The sequence below is a fragment of the Phaenicophaeus curvirostris genome, chromosome 9 (assembly GCF_032191515.1).
Source record: "Phaenicophaeus curvirostris isolate KB17595 chromosome 9, BPBGC_Pcur_1.0, whole genome shotgun sequence".
In the NCBI taxonomy this organism is placed as follows: Eukaryota; Metazoa; Chordata; class Aves; order Cuculiformes; family Cuculidae; genus Phaenicophaeus; species Phaenicophaeus curvirostris.
In genome coordinates this window covers 37,298,795-37,316,339 of record NC_091400.1, presented here as the reverse complement: position 1 = coordinate 37,316,339, position 17,545 = coordinate 37,298,795, and the positions used below count along the sequence as shown (strand labels likewise).

General features: G+C 53.7%; 2 protein-coding genes and 1 non-coding gene across 3 annotated transcripts; 2 read left to right on the top strand and 1 right to left on the bottom strand.

The window, feature by feature from the left end:
• Positions 1-3,651: 3,651 nt before the first annotated feature.
• EIF4EBP2 (eukaryotic translation initiation factor 4E binding protein 2) lies at positions 3,652-6,929 on the bottom strand. Its single transcript, XM_069863961.1, has 3 exons — positions 6,743-6,929; positions 5,999-6,175; positions 3,652-5,922 (listed from the first exon to the last, which is right to left on the bottom strand). Exons 1-3 carry the CDS (start codon positions 6,879-6,881, stop codon positions 5,891-5,893), a joined length of 348 nt encoding a protein of 115 aa, XP_069720062.1. The 5' UTR covers positions 6,882-6,929; the 3' UTR covers positions 3,652-5,890.
• A 227-nt stretch (positions 6,930-7,156) lies between these two features.
• TRNAE-UUC (transfer RNA glutamic acid (anticodon UUC)) lies at positions 7,157-7,228 on the top strand. Its single transcript has one exon. It is a non-coding gene; the product is annotated as a tRNA-Glu (tRNA).
• A 528-nt stretch (positions 7,229-7,756) lies between these two features.
• LOC138723911 (leucine-rich repeat-containing protein 20-like) lies at positions 7,757-16,654 on the top strand. The gene is made up of 4 exons (XM_069863410.1): positions 7,757-7,932; positions 9,049-9,198; positions 10,845-11,012; positions 16,037-16,654. Exons 1-4 carry the CDS (start codon positions 7,851-7,853, stop codon positions 16,186-16,188), a joined length of 552 nt encoding a protein of 183 aa, XP_069719511.1. The 5' UTR covers positions 7,757-7,850; the 3' UTR covers positions 16,189-16,654.
• The last annotated feature ends 891 nt before the right edge of the window (positions 16,655-17,545 follow it).

Sequence of the window (17,545 nt, the reverse complement as noted above, 5' to 3'; positions counted from 1 at the left end):
CGGGGTCACACAGCACCCCAGACACAGCCCCCATCCCCCCGGAGGGACACAGCACCCCAGACACAGCCCCCATCCCCCCGGGGGGACACACAGCACCCCAGACACAGCCCCCATCCCCCCGGGGTCACACAGCACCCCAGACACAGCCCCCATCCCCTTGGGGGGGACACACAGCACCCCAGACACAGCCCCCATCCCACCGGGGGGACACAGCACCCCCAGACACAGCCCCCATCCCCTTGGGGGGGACACACAGCACCCCAGACACAGCCCCCATCCCCTTGGGGGGGACACACAGCACCCCCAGACACAGCCCCCATCCCCCCGGGGGGACACAGCACCCCCAGACACAGCCCCCATCCCCCCGGGGTCACACAGCACCCCAGACACAGCCCCCATCCCCTTGGGGGGGACACACAGCACCCCAGACACAGCCCCCATCCCCCCGGGGTCACACAGCACCCCAGACACAGCCCCGATCCCCCCGGGGGGACACAGCACCCCCAGACACAGCCCCCATCCCCCCGGGGTCACACAGCACCCCAGACACAGCCCCCATCCCCTTGGGGGGTCACACAGCACCCCCAGACACAGCCCCCATCCCCCCGGGGTCACACAGCACCCCAGACACAGCCCCCATCCCCTTGGGGGGGACACACAGCACCCCAGACACAGCCCCCATCCCCCCGGGGTCACACAGCACCCCCAGACACAGCCCCCATCCCCTTGGGGGGGACACACAGCACCCCAGACACAGCCCCCATCCCCCCGGGGTCACACAGCACCCCAGACACAGCCCCCATCCCCTTGGGGGGGACACACAGCACCCCAGACACAGCCCCCATCCCCCCGGGGGGACACAGCACCCCCAGACACAGCCCCCATCCTCTTGGGGGGTCACACAGCACCCCAGACACAGCCCCCATCCCCTTGGGGGGTCACACAGCACCCCCAGACACAGCCCCCATCCCCCCGGGGTCACACAGCACCCCAGACACAGCCCCCATCCCCTTGGGGGGGACACACAGCACCCCAGACACAGCCCCCATCCTCTTGGGGGGTCACACAGCACCCCAGACACAGCTCCCATCCCCCCGGGGGGACACAGCACCCCCAGACACAGCCCCCATCCCCCCGTGGGGACACAGCACCCCCAGACACAGCCCCCATCCCCCCGGGGACACACAGCACCCCAGACACAGCCTCCAGCCCCCCGGGGTCACACAGCACCCCCAGACACAGCCCCCATCCTCTTGGGGGGTCACACAGCACCCCAGACACAGCCCCCATCCCCTTGGGGGGTCACACAGCACCCCAGACACAGCCTCCAGCCCCCCGGGGTCACACAGCACCCCCAGACACAGCCCCCATCCCCCCGGGGTCACACAGCACCCCCAGACACAGCCCCCATCCCCCCGGGGACACACAGCACCCTAGACACAGCCCCCATCCCTTTGGACGCCCCCAGCACAGAGTATCTGGTTCCAAGACCCTGGGACAGACAAAGGACCTGCAGATGCTCCCACCCCAGTCAAGTTCAGACGGGCAAGAGCAGTTTTGAGCGCCTCACGGCAGTGGCTGCACCTCTCAAAGCCAAAATGCTCTTTTCCTTCCCAGAAATAGGAGTTGAGGGAGAGATCGGTGTGATGGGTGCCAGGATGAAAGATGCTGCTGGATCCAGGCTGGGACGGCTGTGAAATGGCCTCCAGGGAACCCCTGCCCCCTGCTTTATCTAGCCAAGGGGGATCGCTCCAGTTGATTCTTCAACTCTCTAGCTCTCGACAGGACATTTCTACATGGTCAACTCTTCACAGGGATAAATCTACACCATGGCGGGCACTGCTGGTTCCCCACATTCCTGGTTGCCCGGAGATGAGGAGTATGCAATGGTCGTGAGACACTGTGTCTATCAGTCCCTCAATTTAAAAACCAGCAACATCCCCTAAAAAAAAAAAAAAAAAGAACAAAAAGCAAAAAAGCAACCTGTCACTCAGGGCTCCCCGCGGAGAGTCAGCTGTGCAGAGCTGTCCTATGAAGGGTTGTCCCATGGAGAGTTGGCTGGTATGGAGGGTAGTCCTGCTCCCCATCTCCTCTCCCTGACACTGTTGGGCAGGTAGGTCCCAGGGCTCTTAACCACAGGGAGGGTGGGAAGCAGCTGCCCTAAGCGGAGCTGTGTATGTAGCATCTTTTTCACAGATGCCAAAAGAGCTGGTTACAACAGCCTAGCCTAAGAGCAAGCCATCGCCAGAGCCTCCACACTTGGTCTTCCCACCTTGCAGGAGGCTTTTAGGGGTTGGGAGAGAGTACGCAGACCTGGACGCAATCTCTGAAACATCAAGGTGGCTCCAGGCCCCCAAACCTCAGAGCAATCCCCCCTTGCTTGAGCCACTCAAACACCTAATAAGCAAATAAGCAATTTGCTGCCCACCCAGCTCCTCCACAGCACATAGAGGTGCCGTGGTGGGTCCCTGCATTGGCTCTGCCACTGCCAGCAGGGCCAGCATCACGGTCTGCTCATCTTCTGCTGATTTCCATCACAGTGTAGAGTAGAGCCATGAGATGACTCCAGGCTTCCCTCATTCCCAACAGGCATTGCACTCGTTCTGCTGCCTCAGAAAGATGCTATTTCAGCTAACCCATAAAAAACCAATTCCTGCAGTTCCTAGCTAGGCTGTACTGCCTTCCTCCACACTGTTGGAGTTGAGCCCTCAGAGGGCTCCATCCAGGAGGCCACCAGCCACACCTCCCTCAGAGTCATTCAGTGCCACAGTGCTACAGCCTTGCTGGCACCCGGTACCGTCCGTGGCTGCTGCACAACTCTGGGAGCCACCGCCAAATAAATGTTTATAGGACACCAACAGGCTGAAAGAAAGAAGAGAAAAATGGTATTCACACATTCACCAGTGCTGGGAAGGAGGGCCAGGAATGTAAACGGAGCCCAGAGGCAGTCCGAAAATGGTAACAGCTGGAAAGCAGGGCTGGAAAGTTTGTTAATCAGGATCCTAGATATTAGCCAGGCTCCTGGCCTTCAGCTCAGCCAAAATACCCTCTGTTCTGCCCGATTTCATAGCCACAGGGCAGACCCCAGCACAGTCACACACACATAGACAGCAGCTACTTCAGTTTAAAACACAAATCAAGAACTATAAATCCAACCAATGTTTTACTGACTCTGCTGCATGCAGCAATACCCTGGTTTAGTTCATTTACAGCATCTAGGAATTGCCCCTGCCCTAAGGAGCGTAACAAAAGCCAGAGTTCCACATATACACACCTCACTGGAAACTAGGACTAGAAACAAAAATGGTGGTGGAGGATACATTATCAATTTGCAGGAATTTTGTATGTGGGAGACCTTTTTGTAGCAAAATCCAATCTTTCTGTACATGAAATTTTGCAGTCAAGTTCCTTCTTAACCCTTGGCTGTTGGTTCTGGGTTTGACAATCCCTGGTCTTTGTAACACCAACTTATGCCCGGTGAGAGATGGGGGCTCACTCCTGATTTACCATCCTTGGCCTGAACATCCTTTTTTCCAAATTAAAGATTTGGACGGCAACTCACCTAAGGAATTGGTGGGGGGAGGAGGAGGAATAAAATACAAAGGAAGGAGGACAATGAATCACAGTCAGAAGAAATTTCCACCACCTCAGTTTAATAGAACTGAGATCTTTATTGATCTCACTGTAACAGCAACCACTGTCGAGAGCTTTTCTCCTCCCAAACACCTGCTTGGAAACGGTAAAAAAATCCCAAATCTATACCCCAACAAGCAGAGGAGCTGCCCCGGCGAGCACTCCCTCCCTGCTCTTCAGCCCCAAGCCTGGTTCTAAAACAGGACCAGGAGAAATTCGCCGGGACTGGGAACGGAGACGAAAGGAAGTCAGGAAAGGGGGCATTTAGAAAAAAAAAAAAAAAAAAGTGGTTTCCCACTGGCTTCTGTCCGTAAGTTAAGTTGTCCTTGGATATCTTCTATTTTCTTTTTTGGCTTGGAAAGCAGGTTTCCCAAAAGGAGTCGCTGTGCCGAGGGCGCTGGGTCCCTGCATCCACATTGGCCATCCCTTCCCTGCAAAGCATGTCCTCAGCCCCTGCCCCTGCTGCTCCCTCGTTCCGAGGACCTAACAGACCCCCTAGGATCTTTGCTCTAAGGAAAATATATTTATTTATATATAATATATATATTTGTGTGTGTCTTTATCACCACCCACCCACACGCATATACATATTTCTACTTGCACTCACTCACTCGTGCGCCTACAAAGACCAGCTACAAGTTCATATTGCATCCCGCTGAGTGCTACCCATGCAAGGGTAAGGATGGGAAATACACTCCATTCCCTTGGGTCTTTTCTGTTTTTGCCTTTGCGCCCCAGAATGAGTGGCAGCCCCTGCCCCACGAGAAAAGCAGCTGGAAGATGGGAGCTGACCCAGCTGCCACGCCAACCTGCACCAAGCACACCTAGAAAAATAAATTACCAGACGGAAAGTGCACAAAGCCTGCAGCATGGATGCCACCGCCTCTGCAGACAACGGGTCCCCAGGGCTGGGGGGAGACCCTGGTGAGGGAGGAATGGAGCAGGCACTCAGGTGGGGGTTGATAAAATGGCACTTGAAAAGGTTACAAAGGTGTTCACAGCTCCCAATAGGCAGTAAAAAAAACAAAACAAAAAAAAAGGGAGGCTATAATGGGCTCGGGGGCAGAACACGGCACAGCTGCGGCATCCCCTGCCACACACACCCTCACCAAATGCTGCTCTTCAAGGTGAGAGTCGCATCAAGAGAGGAAGAAAAAAATCAATCCCATCTCCAGGGAGTTTCAAGATGCTGTGGGCAGGCAGGAGAGCCACGATGTGCCAGGATGGTGAAGCTGCCAGCAGCAGGGAGTTTAACATGGGAACACTTTATCCACGGCAGCACGATGCAGCCGGGGGAAGCCCTGGCACAAAAAGCAAGTGGAGGACAGCACCAACGCCAGCACCCGGAGAGCCCCAGCAGCAGCATCACATACCTGCAGCATCTCATCAGTGAGCCCCCGCATTCCCCCTGGGCACCCAGCTATTCCTGAGACATCCAACGGTGCCGAGGGATTTTGCTCTGGTATTATTCACATTTTAAAGGGGGAAGATTAAAAGAAAAAAAACAATAGCACTAGGAAGCACTTTCCCAGAGGCGCTCATTGCCAGCCCAAAAAAAGAAGCGCTGCCAGTAAAGTGCCCCTTTTTAGTACCAAAAATCTAAAAGCAAGGGAATTTTTGTAACATATGGCTACATCGCTGTGAGTCTTGGCAGGTCAGGGATGCAGCCCCCAGTCAAAGGACTAAGACAGAAGAAATCCAAGTAGGAGAGGGATGCGGGCACCCAGAGCACCAAAGGGAATGGGCTGTCAGTATTGTCCTGCCCTGAACGCCAGCAGGTCCTGGGGCACCAAAAATACCTCACCCCAGGGTGCAAGTGAGTGAATAGGAGCACCTTCTCCTTCCTCCCAAGAGCCTGCCCAAATTTTCTGGGAGAAGGGGGAAAGAGGGTGACACAGCTCCGGATCACCAAGCTGCCAGCAACAGCAGGTTTTTGGTAATGGGAGGGTTTTTTTGGCAGGGAGCAAGAGGCAAAGGGATGTTTTAAAAAGAAGGGTGGTGATCAGGCTGCCGGCGGGCAGAGGAGGAAGAATTAGGGCTGGATCAGGAAGGGATGCTCCGTCCAGCACATGCTGGGTTAAGTCGCCCACGAAAGGGAAGAAGCCAGAGCCGTGCTCCCCAGAAAAAGGGGAAGAGGCGGTCAGGGAAGGGGATGCTGGCCGGGACTGCGGCTGCCTCTGTCTTGCCAGGATGGATCCTGCTAAGTCGAATGGGTGTGCACAGGTCTGGGGAGTTGCTGCCTCTCCGTGGTTCCTGCTCAGATATCCATCTCGAACTGAGCGTCGTCCCCTGATAAGAGGCAAGGAGAGACACATTAGGGGAGTCGCCCCGCAGCCCAAATCCCCCCACCCCGGGGGTCTCTTACCCATGGATTGCTTCCCCTCCTGGTGATTCAGGCTGTTGGTGTCAGCTTTGGGCTCCTCGCTGCCCGAGCCAGGGCTGGTGACACCGGGAATATTGGGGAGGTGACAAGGTGGGGTCTGGGCCATGGGAGAGTTACGGCGGTCCAGCAGAAACTTGCGGTCGTAGATGATCCGGGTGCCTGGAGGTGGGGGACGAGAGGAGGGTGAGCGGGACCCGGCTCGGCAGGACTTGTTTGCAGAAGGAGTCTCCCGGCAGGACAGGAGCCCCGGGCAAGGACCTTGGCCGAGGATAAGCGGGGAGAGAAGGGGGGTGCACGCTGCTGCTCTGCCCGCTTTTATCAGGGCCAGGCGGGCGATAACTCCACGCTGGATAAACACCCGCGGGGGCACCCGGGTACCCGCAGCCCCAGCGCGGGGGCCTGGCCGCTCACGGCGGGGTGGGCACAGCGCCCCAGAGCACCCCCCGCGGCCCTCGCCCTGGCCTGGGGGTCGGGCGGCTTCCCGGGCAGCTCTTCTAGTGCCCGAGAGCCCTTCGGGTGAAGAGATTTTTTCGGAAGGTCCCGTGGTGCTGCTTGAGGCCGTTGCCTCTTGTCCTGTGTGGTGTCCCTGGGGAGAAGGGAGCGAGGGGGGCCTGGCTCGGGCCTCCTGCCTGTCGGGGAGCTGCAGTTCGGCCCCGGGGCGCAACGCGCTGGCGAGGCGGGCATCGCGGCCGCCGCCCCGGCCCCTCCCGGCCCCCCTCCCCGTACCTCCCGGCGTGGTGGAGAAGAGGGTCCCGCCAGGGGTGGTGCAGAAATCCGGGGGCAGCTGCGCCGCGTCGCTGAGCGCGACCGTGCGGGTGGGGATGGCCCGGCTCTCGCTGGGCTGGCGGCCGCCGCCGGACGACATGGCCCCGCGCTATTGTCCCCGCGGAGGCGGCGCCGGCACCGCCCCCCACACCGCCCCCGCTCCTCCCACACCTCCTGCGGCTCCCCCCGCACCGCCCATCACCGCCCCCGCACCGCCCATCGCTCCCCGTTCACCTCCCACCCCCCATCGCTCCTCCCACATCTCGTATGGCTCCTCCCGCCCCGCCCCTCGCTCCTCGCCCCCCTCGCACCGCCCCCCCCAACCTCTCCCCCGGCAGGGGGCAGGCGCGGGGTCGCGCGACGGAGCTCGCGCCCTCCCACGTGGTCTAGCGGTGAGGATTCCTGGTTTTCACCCAGGCGGCCCGGGTTCGACTCCCGGCGTGGGAAGTGCGGTTTGTTTTCTTTTTTTTTCCCTTTTTAGCGAGGGGCCGGGAGCGTCTAGTGTCCCAGCCCGAACAGTTGGGGATCCTGTGCCCCGAGGGCCACGCCAGCCCCAGAGCGCCAGGAAGGGCCAGCGTGCCCATATCCCAAAATGCGGAGCTGGAAAGTTGGGAATGCAGTGCCCCCCTGGAGGGCTAAACTGGCCCCAGATCGCTCACACAGAGAATGCGCCCCGTGTGCCAACGGCTACACCCAAAAGTTGGGAGTCCCGTCACCCGAGGGCTGCATCATCCCCAGATCACTGGGAAAGGGGCTGCGCTTCCATACCCAAACCAGGAAAAGGGATGTCTGTCCATACCCCAAACCAGGAAAAGGGGCGTATGTCCATACCCCAAACCAGGAAAAGGGGTGTATCCCCGTATCCCAACCACACTATCCTGGAAAGTTGGGAAACTCGTACCCCGAGGGCCACGCCAGCCCCAGCACGGCCTCCTTCCCGCCCCTAGGAATGCTGATCCCACTGGTTATTTTTAGGGTCCGTCTCCCAGGAGGCCAGAGCGGTTGTTTTCCGCCTGCAGCCGTGGATCCCCCCGGCCAAAGCTCGTTCCCAGCGGGACTGGGCGCCCGCATGCACAGGAGGATGGGCGAGGCCGTGGCCCGCGTGGCCAGGAAGGTGAACGAGACGGTGGAGAACAAAACGGATTCCCTGGGTAAGCCCGGTGCTCCACACCGCCTGGGGCCCAGAGAAGGATCGGGTAGCCAGGAGCAGGGATCTATTTTTTGCTGCCATGATCTATAAAAAGCTGCCGGTCCCCTCTCCGGGTGCTCCCACAGCCCTGGGGAAGGGAAAGGCTCTCAGCTCCCCTGGAGTTTGAGTGGGTTCCCAGCAATGGCACTTAATTCCACGGGACACGCCCCGGGGATAAAGTCCTTCCTTGTAAGCTCTGATGGGAGCCAGACTTCTGTCCAAACTTGTCTGTTTTTCTGTTATTCTGCCATTTCCACCATTTCTAGGTAATATCCAAGACCCCCGTGCAGAGGGATGAAAGAGAGATGAAAGCTACTCGTTTTTATTCATGCTGGATTCCCAGCCCTGGGATATAAACCAGCGTATGCAGAGAGCCAGAGCTTCATCGCTCAGCCTCTCCACGTCCTCCTGAGCAAGACAAAAGCGGGGAAGGAATGAGCTTTTGCAGCTTGTTTGTGGCTTTGGGGAGGGGGCAGGCAGCAGAGCCCGGGCTGAGCATCACAGCGCTGGGATACAGGATCTCCATCCTCTGGCATGGCCTGGGAGACAGAAACAATTCAGAGCAAAACAAAAAATACCAACAGATGGGGAGCGAAGCCAAATCTGTTTCCCCTCTTTGCTGCTTGCAAGCAGCCACCACCATGAGAAATCCAGCAAGGAGCGTGGCCAGGGGAAGCCCTGTTCCACCTCCATCAGCAGAAGAAGTGGTGTCCCTGTGATGCTCAACCTTCCCCAGGGAGTTCAGGCCATAGGATCAGGGGATTAGTGACGTTACTAAACATGGATAGACTGGCTGAGGGTTTTTAGCAGGAATTTTTTGCAGTGTGAAGGTAGATGCAACACGGTTTGGGGCTGACCAGCCTTAGCATTGCTGATGGCAACAAACTGTTGGTGCTCACAGAGGCGATTGTAAAGATTCTTGCAATGGAGAGGAGCATGACAGGGGACACTGCATTAGCTATGGGCAGCAGCACACAGATGGGGAAATTGAGCTTTAAGGAGGGGAAAACAGGATGGAAAATGTTGCTATATCCCAGCTTGGGTGCATTATAAGGTGGTTGGGTCTCTCTGGGAGCAGATCTCGCCAACTGCAAGCTGATGACCTTCCCTGTCGGCATCTACAAAGCCATGAGGAGCGTCACCGAGGGAATCCACTGCATCTCCCTAGCAAACAATGAGCTAAAGTCCCTCACCAGCCGATTTGTCACCACCTTCAACCAGCTGAGAGGTAACAAACAGCCCCACCACCTCATAAGAGCCTCTTCCAAACCCAGAGGACCCACCAAAGAGCCTCCGAGTTGCTGCAGGGACAGCACAGCACCAGAGAGTTTCCCCAATGCAGTTTTGGCTCTTCTGTCCTCATACCTCATTCCAAGCACTAGCTCAGACTCCCCAAAATCCATTTTTCTTTACCTTTTCTGGCCTTTGCAGGAAGAAGGCCCTGGTTTTGCTTTCACTCACCCTCGCAGACTCCTGCCCTGCCACCTTCAGGCACTTTTGGCAGTGGCCAGACTGCTGTAGTGTCCCTCATCCTCTTCAAGATCCCTTCAAGGGTGGGGCTGGGGATGAAAGAGGACGGGAAAGGCAGCCTGGGCATAGCAGAGATGGGGTGTTTCAGGCTACAGAAGGGGTGCTGGCTTGCTGCTGGCTAATTAGCCTCCATTGTGAGACATCAGTGATATTTGCTCGCCCTTCCACTCACTGCAGGAGACAGAAACAATGCGTGGCCAATGCCATGGGAACAAATCCCCGTAGAGTTCTATGACAGCAGCCAGAAGCTAATATGCTAAAACATGGTCATGCAAGCATCTAGAGCATTCAGCATTGTGGTTTTGAACCCTCAGGAGTGCACCAGGTCTTTGCCTGCCTGCAGTAGCGCCCAGGGCTCTGGTAGTGTTTAAAAGCAAATATTTAGCTCATACAATGCACTGCACGAGTGCTGCCACGATGGGTGTCTGGGGAGGCTTCCTGTGTTGTACTGGAGCTGGAGCATCATCCGTGAAAACTCCTCTCCACTGGAGAAAAGAAGCACATCAAGCAAACGAAATCAATTTTCATTTTCTAGACAGCACTGTGAGCCCTGTGGGGGAAAAAAAAAGTCTCATTTCCTTGTTTCACTCCACTAGTGAACAAGTCACTCCAATGATGAATGTGCAAGGCCTCAGCAGGGCTGTTGCAGGGGAGAGATGCCCCAGGGCTGGGGACAGCCTTGCCCCAGCCTGAATAAGGCAGGACCTATAAATACCAGGTATTAGCAGCAGTGGGGCAGCTTGCATGGGTATTTATAGAGCAGAAAGTCCTGTGTCACTGCAGAAGGGTGCTGGGATAGTGGGATTTGTGGTGCTTTTCATGAAGGAGTGCTGCTCTCAGCCACAAAGGAGCTCATTTCTGGTGAAAAAAAAACATCACAGAGGGTTAAACTTGGTAGAAGAGATATTTTTGCACATAAATACATGTCTTCCACTACTCTACCTTAGAAACGGTCCAGGCATGTGAAGATAGAAAGCTAGCCTTAAGCCATGACAAATGCCCGTCGGGGAGGGAATTGCTCTGACTTCAGAAAGAAATATTGCTCATTTCTACAGCTGCTGCTTGCAAAATGCTGCACGGGTTTCATTAGGAAAGCACAAGGAATCCAAGAAACATATCACATAAAGCAATATTCCCAGCAGGCCAAAGTATAATGGCAAACCATGAAGATGAGCAAAAAAAAAATCCCATTTTTGGAGTTGAAATCCCAACTGGATTTGGAGCTGGACCTGGCAGCCCATGGGGGAGAGACGTTATAAATGAAGCTAGACATGGATTTATTTTTCCCCATCTTTCCCACCCTCCCCATCCCACCATCTCTCATCTCTCTTCTCCAAATTGCAGAACTCAATCTGTCAGGAAACTACCTGCACCGCCTGCCCGAGGAGGTCACCTCCCTGCTGCATCTCCGGGCCATCAACCTCTCCCGCAACAGGTTTCGACACTTCCCTGAGCCGTTGGCTGCTGTCACCACCCTGGAGACCATTGACTTGGAAGAGAACGAGATCACAGGTGAGAAAGACCTTTTCCAGCTGGAGGTAAGGATAAGCATCACCCCAGAGCAACTGTACTTCCCAGTGGTGATGCCGATGGGTAGTAAGGGATGCTGGCTTGAAGCTTTGCTTATGGTCCACAATCTCCTGCAGGTGCAGTTGGGCCAAGGGACAGCTTAGTGATCCAGCAAAAGGAGCATGGATTTGGCAAGGGGAAGGGGGCACAAATGCAGAGGAGGTGCTGAAGAGACAGACCCTCACTAGCCACTTGCCTTTGCTAATCCTTCCTCTCCTGAGGTGAAGCTGTTGCAGGCGTAGGGGGAAATCAAGCCCCATTCAAGCCACCCTATAAACCGTGCTGGGATATGGCTCTCAATGACAGCTCCAGCTGTGACTCAAAATCACCAGATTTAATAAAAACCAGACTTGTCTGCAGGACCTGGGCACTCTACTTTCACCCAGCCCCGAGTATGCTGGGCTGGGATGTTTGCTGCTGATCGAAGTAAGGGCACAAGCCTACCCAAACATTTCAAATAGGAGTCATTGCACTACAAAGTCTCCTAAAAAAAGTGAAATTAGAGAGATGGTAAGAGCCGCTCATCCCCCCACTCTGCAGTCGGAGGAAAATCTTTCATGTGCAAGGCTGAAACCTTTGGAGTCCCCCAAGACCAGGCAAAAGGGGCAGCTGTGGCACATAGATAAAAGGGTGTCTATTTAGGAACGAGCTTTCAAAGAGCTGAGGCTGGAGTATCCCACAGCCCACACAGATCCCCAGGGAGAACAATATCAAGTCCACTCAATTTTGCTGTTTTATCTGGGATGTCTTCAGCTGCCACTGGGAAAGCTGCTCCTTGCAAAACGGGTTTTAACAGCACCAGCTGCTCCCTGGCCACACCTGTAGAAATGCAAGACATTACTGCTTCCTCGTTCTCCATGAGAGCAGCAAAAGATGTGGTTTTTCTTCGCCCCTTTTTTCTCCCACCTCCCAGAGAGAGCTGCCTCGCTCTTAGTTACCTCCACCACCACATGACCAACTTCAATCGACTTAATGATGGAGCCAAGGTCTTCAAACTTCCTATTTCCTACACATTTTGTGCAAGCAGGCTGCAGCAGGAAGGCAATACAGCTTTTTTGTTGCATTTTTTCCTTCTTAAATGCCAGGGGGATAGGCTACATCAAGGCTTGTACCCACCTGAATTAATCTCGGGGGAGAAGAAAGTTAGAAAATCCAGCTGCCAGGCTCAGGCTTGGTCACCTCCCACCAGGCTCCCCTCAGATGCTGTTGTCAGAATTAGGAAAAATAAGGACAGGACAGAAATTAAGAATTCCAAGATAAAATGTTTCAGAGGCATATCTTGGTAAAGAGTATGATACTCTCTGGCTACAAAAATAGGTAAGATTAACCTATTTTATGCCATTTTCCGGAAAGGGAAGAGGTAGAAATAAGAAAGTCAGGGGTGTTGCAGCCCATTTTCCCAAGGAAACAAAAGTTTGGGAATTTGCATCAGACCTAGGATCCTTCCCTAGTAGCCCCTAGGCTCTTTCACACAATGGCCTCGCAGGGACCAGCGCGTGCCCAGAGCCACAGTAGCTCCAATCCTTCACATCCAAGGAAAAGCATCGTATCCCTGGTTTCATGTTTTGGGAACATGGGGAAACCTCCAGGATTGCCCTCAAGCCTTCAAGGCTGAGCTTGCCCAAGGACCAAGCTCCCTGCTTCACACAGCGTGCAGCTGCACTGTGGGATGAGCCTTGGTGCTAGATGACTGTGCATGAGTTTTAAATATGAAGGTTTTATATTTATAAATATATATGCATTTTTATCTGCTGGTACAGTTTATATATTATTTATGAGCTTGTTTTTCTATGCAGTTTTTCCTCCCATGCTAGCCTGGCACAATAGGGAAAGAAGAGCTAGGGAGACCCCATCAGGCTGAATTTCACAGGCACAAATATTGATTTTCTTTAACAGCCAAGTAGGATTTGAGTCTTTGGCACACAGGAATATGGCAGCAGGACACTCTTTTAATCCCAGATGATCTTGGGCCAGGCTGTAGGAGATAGCATCTTCTGTTTTGCTCCTGCCTGTGTATACAACTCGCTCCAGCCAGCTGAGGACTGTGTCTTGGAGCAGCAGGGTCTCGTGAGGAGCAGCTGGCATGTTCTTGGAGAAGCTGTTGAGGCACCTGCAAGTTCACCCTGGTGCTGTTCTCCAGCCAGCTCAGCATGGGGAAGGGGGGCATTTCTCTGCCTTTTATAATTTGGGACTCAGGTTGCCCCACTTAGCCCAATAACAAGTTGAGGACCCTATTCTGGATAAAAGACCAGATGAAAGGCAAGGAAAAGATATTCCACAAACCATGCATAGGAGATGGAGGTTGGGGAAGGACTGCAGCTTTTTTCCATTAGCATGAAGGTTAAAAATGGTTTGGATTTTGGTGGTAATACATCCGTGTGCCATTCCTGGTCCTGCCCATCCTCCTCTGCCCTCTCAGTGATGCTGAAGGAGCTGATAGCTGGGCTACAAACCAGATTAAAAACACCAGCTTTAAAGAGCTGAATCACTTACTAAGACATATTGAACTGCAGCTCGAGATCGTAGGCAAAGTTTTCAAGCTAAAGAGGAGTAAACCGAGATTAATTAATGCCTGCCTGAAGCCTGTGGGCTCTGAAAGGAGACATTTAGTGCCATGAACTGCCCTTTTCATCTCAATGAGAATGAATCATAGAATCATCTAGGCTGGAAAAGACCCTTAAGATCATTAAGTCGAGCCCTTAACCTAGCTCTGCCAAGTTCACCACTAAACCATGTCCCTAAGCGCTGCACCTAGCTTTTATATACCTCCAGGGATGTTAACAACCAACTCCCTAGCCAGCCTGTTCCAGTGCTTGACGACCCTCTGGGGGAAGAAATTATTCCTAACATCCAATCTAAAGCAGCACTGGTGCGACTTGAGGCCTTTTCCTCTCATCCTATCACTTGTTACTTATGAGAAAAGACAAACACCTGCCTTGCTACAGCCTCCTTTCAGGGATTTGTAGAGTGATGAGGTTTCCCCTCAGCCTCCTCTTCTCCAGGCTAAACATTCCCAGTTCTCTCAGCCATTCCTCAAAGGATTTGTTCTCCAAACCTTGTTTGGAGACCAGCCTTGTTGCCTTTCTTTGCATGTTCTTCAGTACCAAAATGTCTTTCTTGTAGTGAAGGGCTCAAAACTGAACACAGGATTCAAGGTGCAGCCTCACCAGTGCCAAAGTACATGGGCACGATCACTGCCCTGCTCCTCCTGGCCCTGCTATTCCTGATAAAAGCCAAAATGCCATAGGCCTTCTTGGCCACCTGGGCCACTGCTGGCTCATGTTCAGTCGCTGTCGACCAACACCTCCAGGTCCTTCTCTGCCAGGCAGCTTTCCAGCCACTCTTCCCCAAGCCCGTAGCGCTGCATGGTTTCGTTGTGGCTCTAGTGCAGGACTCTGCACTTGGTCTTGTTGAACCCCATCCCGTACGTGGCTGTGAGACCTTCAGGGCTGTTAGTGTTCATTACTCAGCTTCTCGACTGCCTCAGCAGCCCTCTCATGTGCGTCTCCTCAGATGCCTCCAGATGCCTCAGCAGCCCTTTCATCCGAAGGAGTTGGTTTTGTCATTCACTTATTATCATATGCTGACCTGAGAGCATCACTGTGTGCTTCAATTATGAATAAGTGGGATATTTTTCCTTTTTTTTTAGTCTAACTGGTGAAGCCAGCATGAATCATTCAGGCTCAAACATGACTGCCTTATCCACTGGCGATCTGGCAAGTGATGCTTTGGGTTGCTGATAGAGGAGCCTGTGGCTCCCACCACACGGCTGTAGAGCTATAGACTGCACTGCATGCCCTGCCTGCTGCTTCATACCAGGCTGAGTCACTGCTCCTTACCTTAAATTAAGCCACAGAGCTGGGCTGTTCTACTGTAAGCAAGGCTTGCTCCTTAAAATGTTTCCATCAACTACCTGAATTTAAGCAAAGTGGGGCCTTACTACTGCTCAGCCTCAGAAGAGCATTAAGCAGGAATAGCTGTTCAAATAAAAAAAAAAAAAATTTGTGCATCACGGGTAAAAAAAATGCAGAATTATACAGGGGAACGGTAGTGAATAAATCCATTGTAAAGAAGAGTTATAAAAAATCCATGTGAAGCTCAGCCTCATGAGAGAGATGTGCTGCTAAGAAATACGTGTCTTACAGAAAATAACTGCTCTCTGGAGGAGAGAGGAAAAAAAAGCCATCAAGGTATTTGAGTCTTTTTGTGGTTTAAAAATCACCTGCCCTACTGTAATTACAACACCTTGATTCTACTCCAAGTATTGGCAGAAGAAAGCAGAGCTGGGGGTACGAAGGGCTGTTGTCATTTCTGTGGCTAAGTTTAAAAGAATCTGTTCTTGGTAAACTCAGGTAGGTGGGCTTTTCAAGCCCAAAATACTGTGATTTGTTACAAAAAGCTGACTATCATCTTTTAATGATCTTAATGGTTAGGGGTTTGTATCAATCTTGTTCTTCTGCTCTCAATGTATTCACATGGGGACCATCCATGAGATCTGCACCTTTTTTTTAACATCAAATCCTTTCTAAATGAAAACACTCAAATTCATGGAAATTGCAAAATAAGAGGGTGCCCAGTGATGGCCAAGAGCCATTTTGCAGCCTGTCCAACAAGGGCAAAGAGCGTGTGCTCTCCTGTTAGCCGGGTGAGGGCTCCTGGGCATTGCAACACTGAGGATAAAATAGGGGAATAAGACTTTGAACAACCCAGTGGGATTTTTTTTTAGGACTGGGAGAACTGGAAGGCAGTGTCCAGGTTGAATTTCATGATGCTTGCACCTTGCCAAGACATTTGCTTGGTAGTCGCATCATTTAATACTGTATCCCATTGCTAGTTTGATAAACGCCTGGAGACCAGCAGCAGCAGGGTTTGCTTTGGGATGCCCATCTTGCCAAGGATTTTGTCCCCCAGATTCCCCGGCAGCTGACAGTGGGGTGGGTGCTCACCCTCGGTGCCCTCTTTTGCAGAGGTGCCATCGGAGAAGCTGGCCGCCATGGCATCGCTGCGGAGCCTCAACCTGCGGGAGAACCCCGTCGGCCCCGAAGTGCGGCTGCTGGTCCGGCCCCTCGTCCCCTTCGACCTGCTGCTGTCACCGGAGAAGCCCATCCCTGAAGCCTGAGAGTGTTCCAGGGTGCCCGCGCAGAGCTGGGTGAGCTCTCCCAAGGGCATCGGCCTGCACGAGAGGTTTGGCTTAGGTCGGTCCCTACTACGCTGCTATTTCCATCCCAAACACACAGCGGGGCAGCCGGTCCCTCTTTTGTTTCCTTAATAAAAAGAAGCAGAAGGGTTCCTCCATGAAGGGATGGCTCTGCCATTTCTGGAGCCAGGGAATCTCCTGCTTTGTGTTTTGCCAAGCGCTTGAGGAGGAAGTGGAGCTGGGAAGCACAGGGTGCCAGTTTTGGATAAAACTGGGGGAGGTGGATGCTTGGCTGCATCCGTCCTGCCTGGCCAGCGATGGGAAGGGAGCATCTGCTGCCCTGGTCCAGGGCCAGGATGGCAGGGGACATCCCTGCAGCCGTGAAGGTTCTCCCTTGAATTACTGATGCGGGAATGTGCCAAATGACTGAATAAATATTTTCCTGTTATGTGTGGGAGGTTTTATTGTATTTGCCAAATATACGAGTTCTCGATTCTCCTTAAAGAAGTCTCCTTTGCAGATCCTCATGGTCACTCCCTGCAGCTCAAGCTCACACCTCCAGCTGGATTGTGAGCAGACCTGAATGGTATTTCTCTGGATTTTCCCAGGAAATTTTTATTTCCAAGGAAATTTTTCCCGCGTGTATTTTCACCATGGAAATCAAAGCAACCCTGTGTCAGCAGGTCCCTGCATGCTGCTTACTCCAGGGTTATCCCAGGAAGCGTGCACCCACCTCCTGGATGCCGTGGCTCTTCAACACATGCGGCTTTCTCTCCCAGGAAGAAATGGCCTGTGGGGCTCAGGATACAGCCCAGGGAGCACGGCTTCTCGGTGGCAGGGAGGCTGGGCTCACCGGTGTCTCTTGGCAGCTGGCTGCCTGCAAAAAACCACAAAAAACGCAACTCCTGGGAGAAATCACAGCCGTTATCTCACAACATCTTGTTGAAGCATCTCCTGTGTTTTAGCCTGGAGAAGAGGAGGCTGAGGGGAGACCTCATTGTTCTCTACAACTGCCTGAAAGGAGTTTGTAGAGAGGAGGGTGCTGGGCTCTTCTCCCAAGGGACAGGGGACAAGACGAGAGGGAATGGCCTCAAGCTCCACCAAGGGAGGTTCAGGCTGGACTCGATGATCCAGTGGGTCTCTTCCAACCTGGTGATTCTATGATTCTATGATTTGCTGCCTGAGCAGCTCTGTGTGGTTCCTCCAGCTCTTTGTGGAAGCTACTGCTCCTTGCCAGGTTGAGAGCATATTTTAAGCTCCTTCAGGCTAGAACCACTTACTATTTCCAAGGACCCCTTCTCCACACAACCAGGACAAGAAGCCTGTATCCCCTTCTGCT

Coding starts and splice junctions, on each gene's coding strand:
- LOC138723911 (XM_069863410.1), top strand. CDS start 7,851: ATGCACAGGAGGATGGGCGAGGCCGTGGCCCGCGTGGCCAGGAAGGTG. Junction 7,933..9,048: donor GAACAAAACGGATTCCCTGG/GTAAGCCCGGTG, acceptor CTCTGGGAGCAG/ATCTCGCCAACTGCAAGCTG. Junction 9,199..10,844: donor CACCTTCAACCAGCTGAGAG/GTAACAAACAGC, acceptor TCCAAATTGCAG/AACTCAATCTGTCAGGAAAC.
- EIF4EBP2 (XM_069863961.1), bottom strand. CDS start 6,881: ATGTCGTCCGGCGGCGGCCGCCAGCCCAGCGAGAGCCGGGCCATCCCC. Junction 6,176..6,742: donor CTTCTCCACCACGCCGGGAG/GTACGGGGAGGG, acceptor CCCCACCTCCAG/GCACCCGGATCATCTACGAC. Junction 5,923..5,998: donor GGAGGGGAAGCAATCCATGG/GTAAGAGACCCC, acceptor GCCTCTTATCAG/GGGACGACGCTCAGTTCGAG.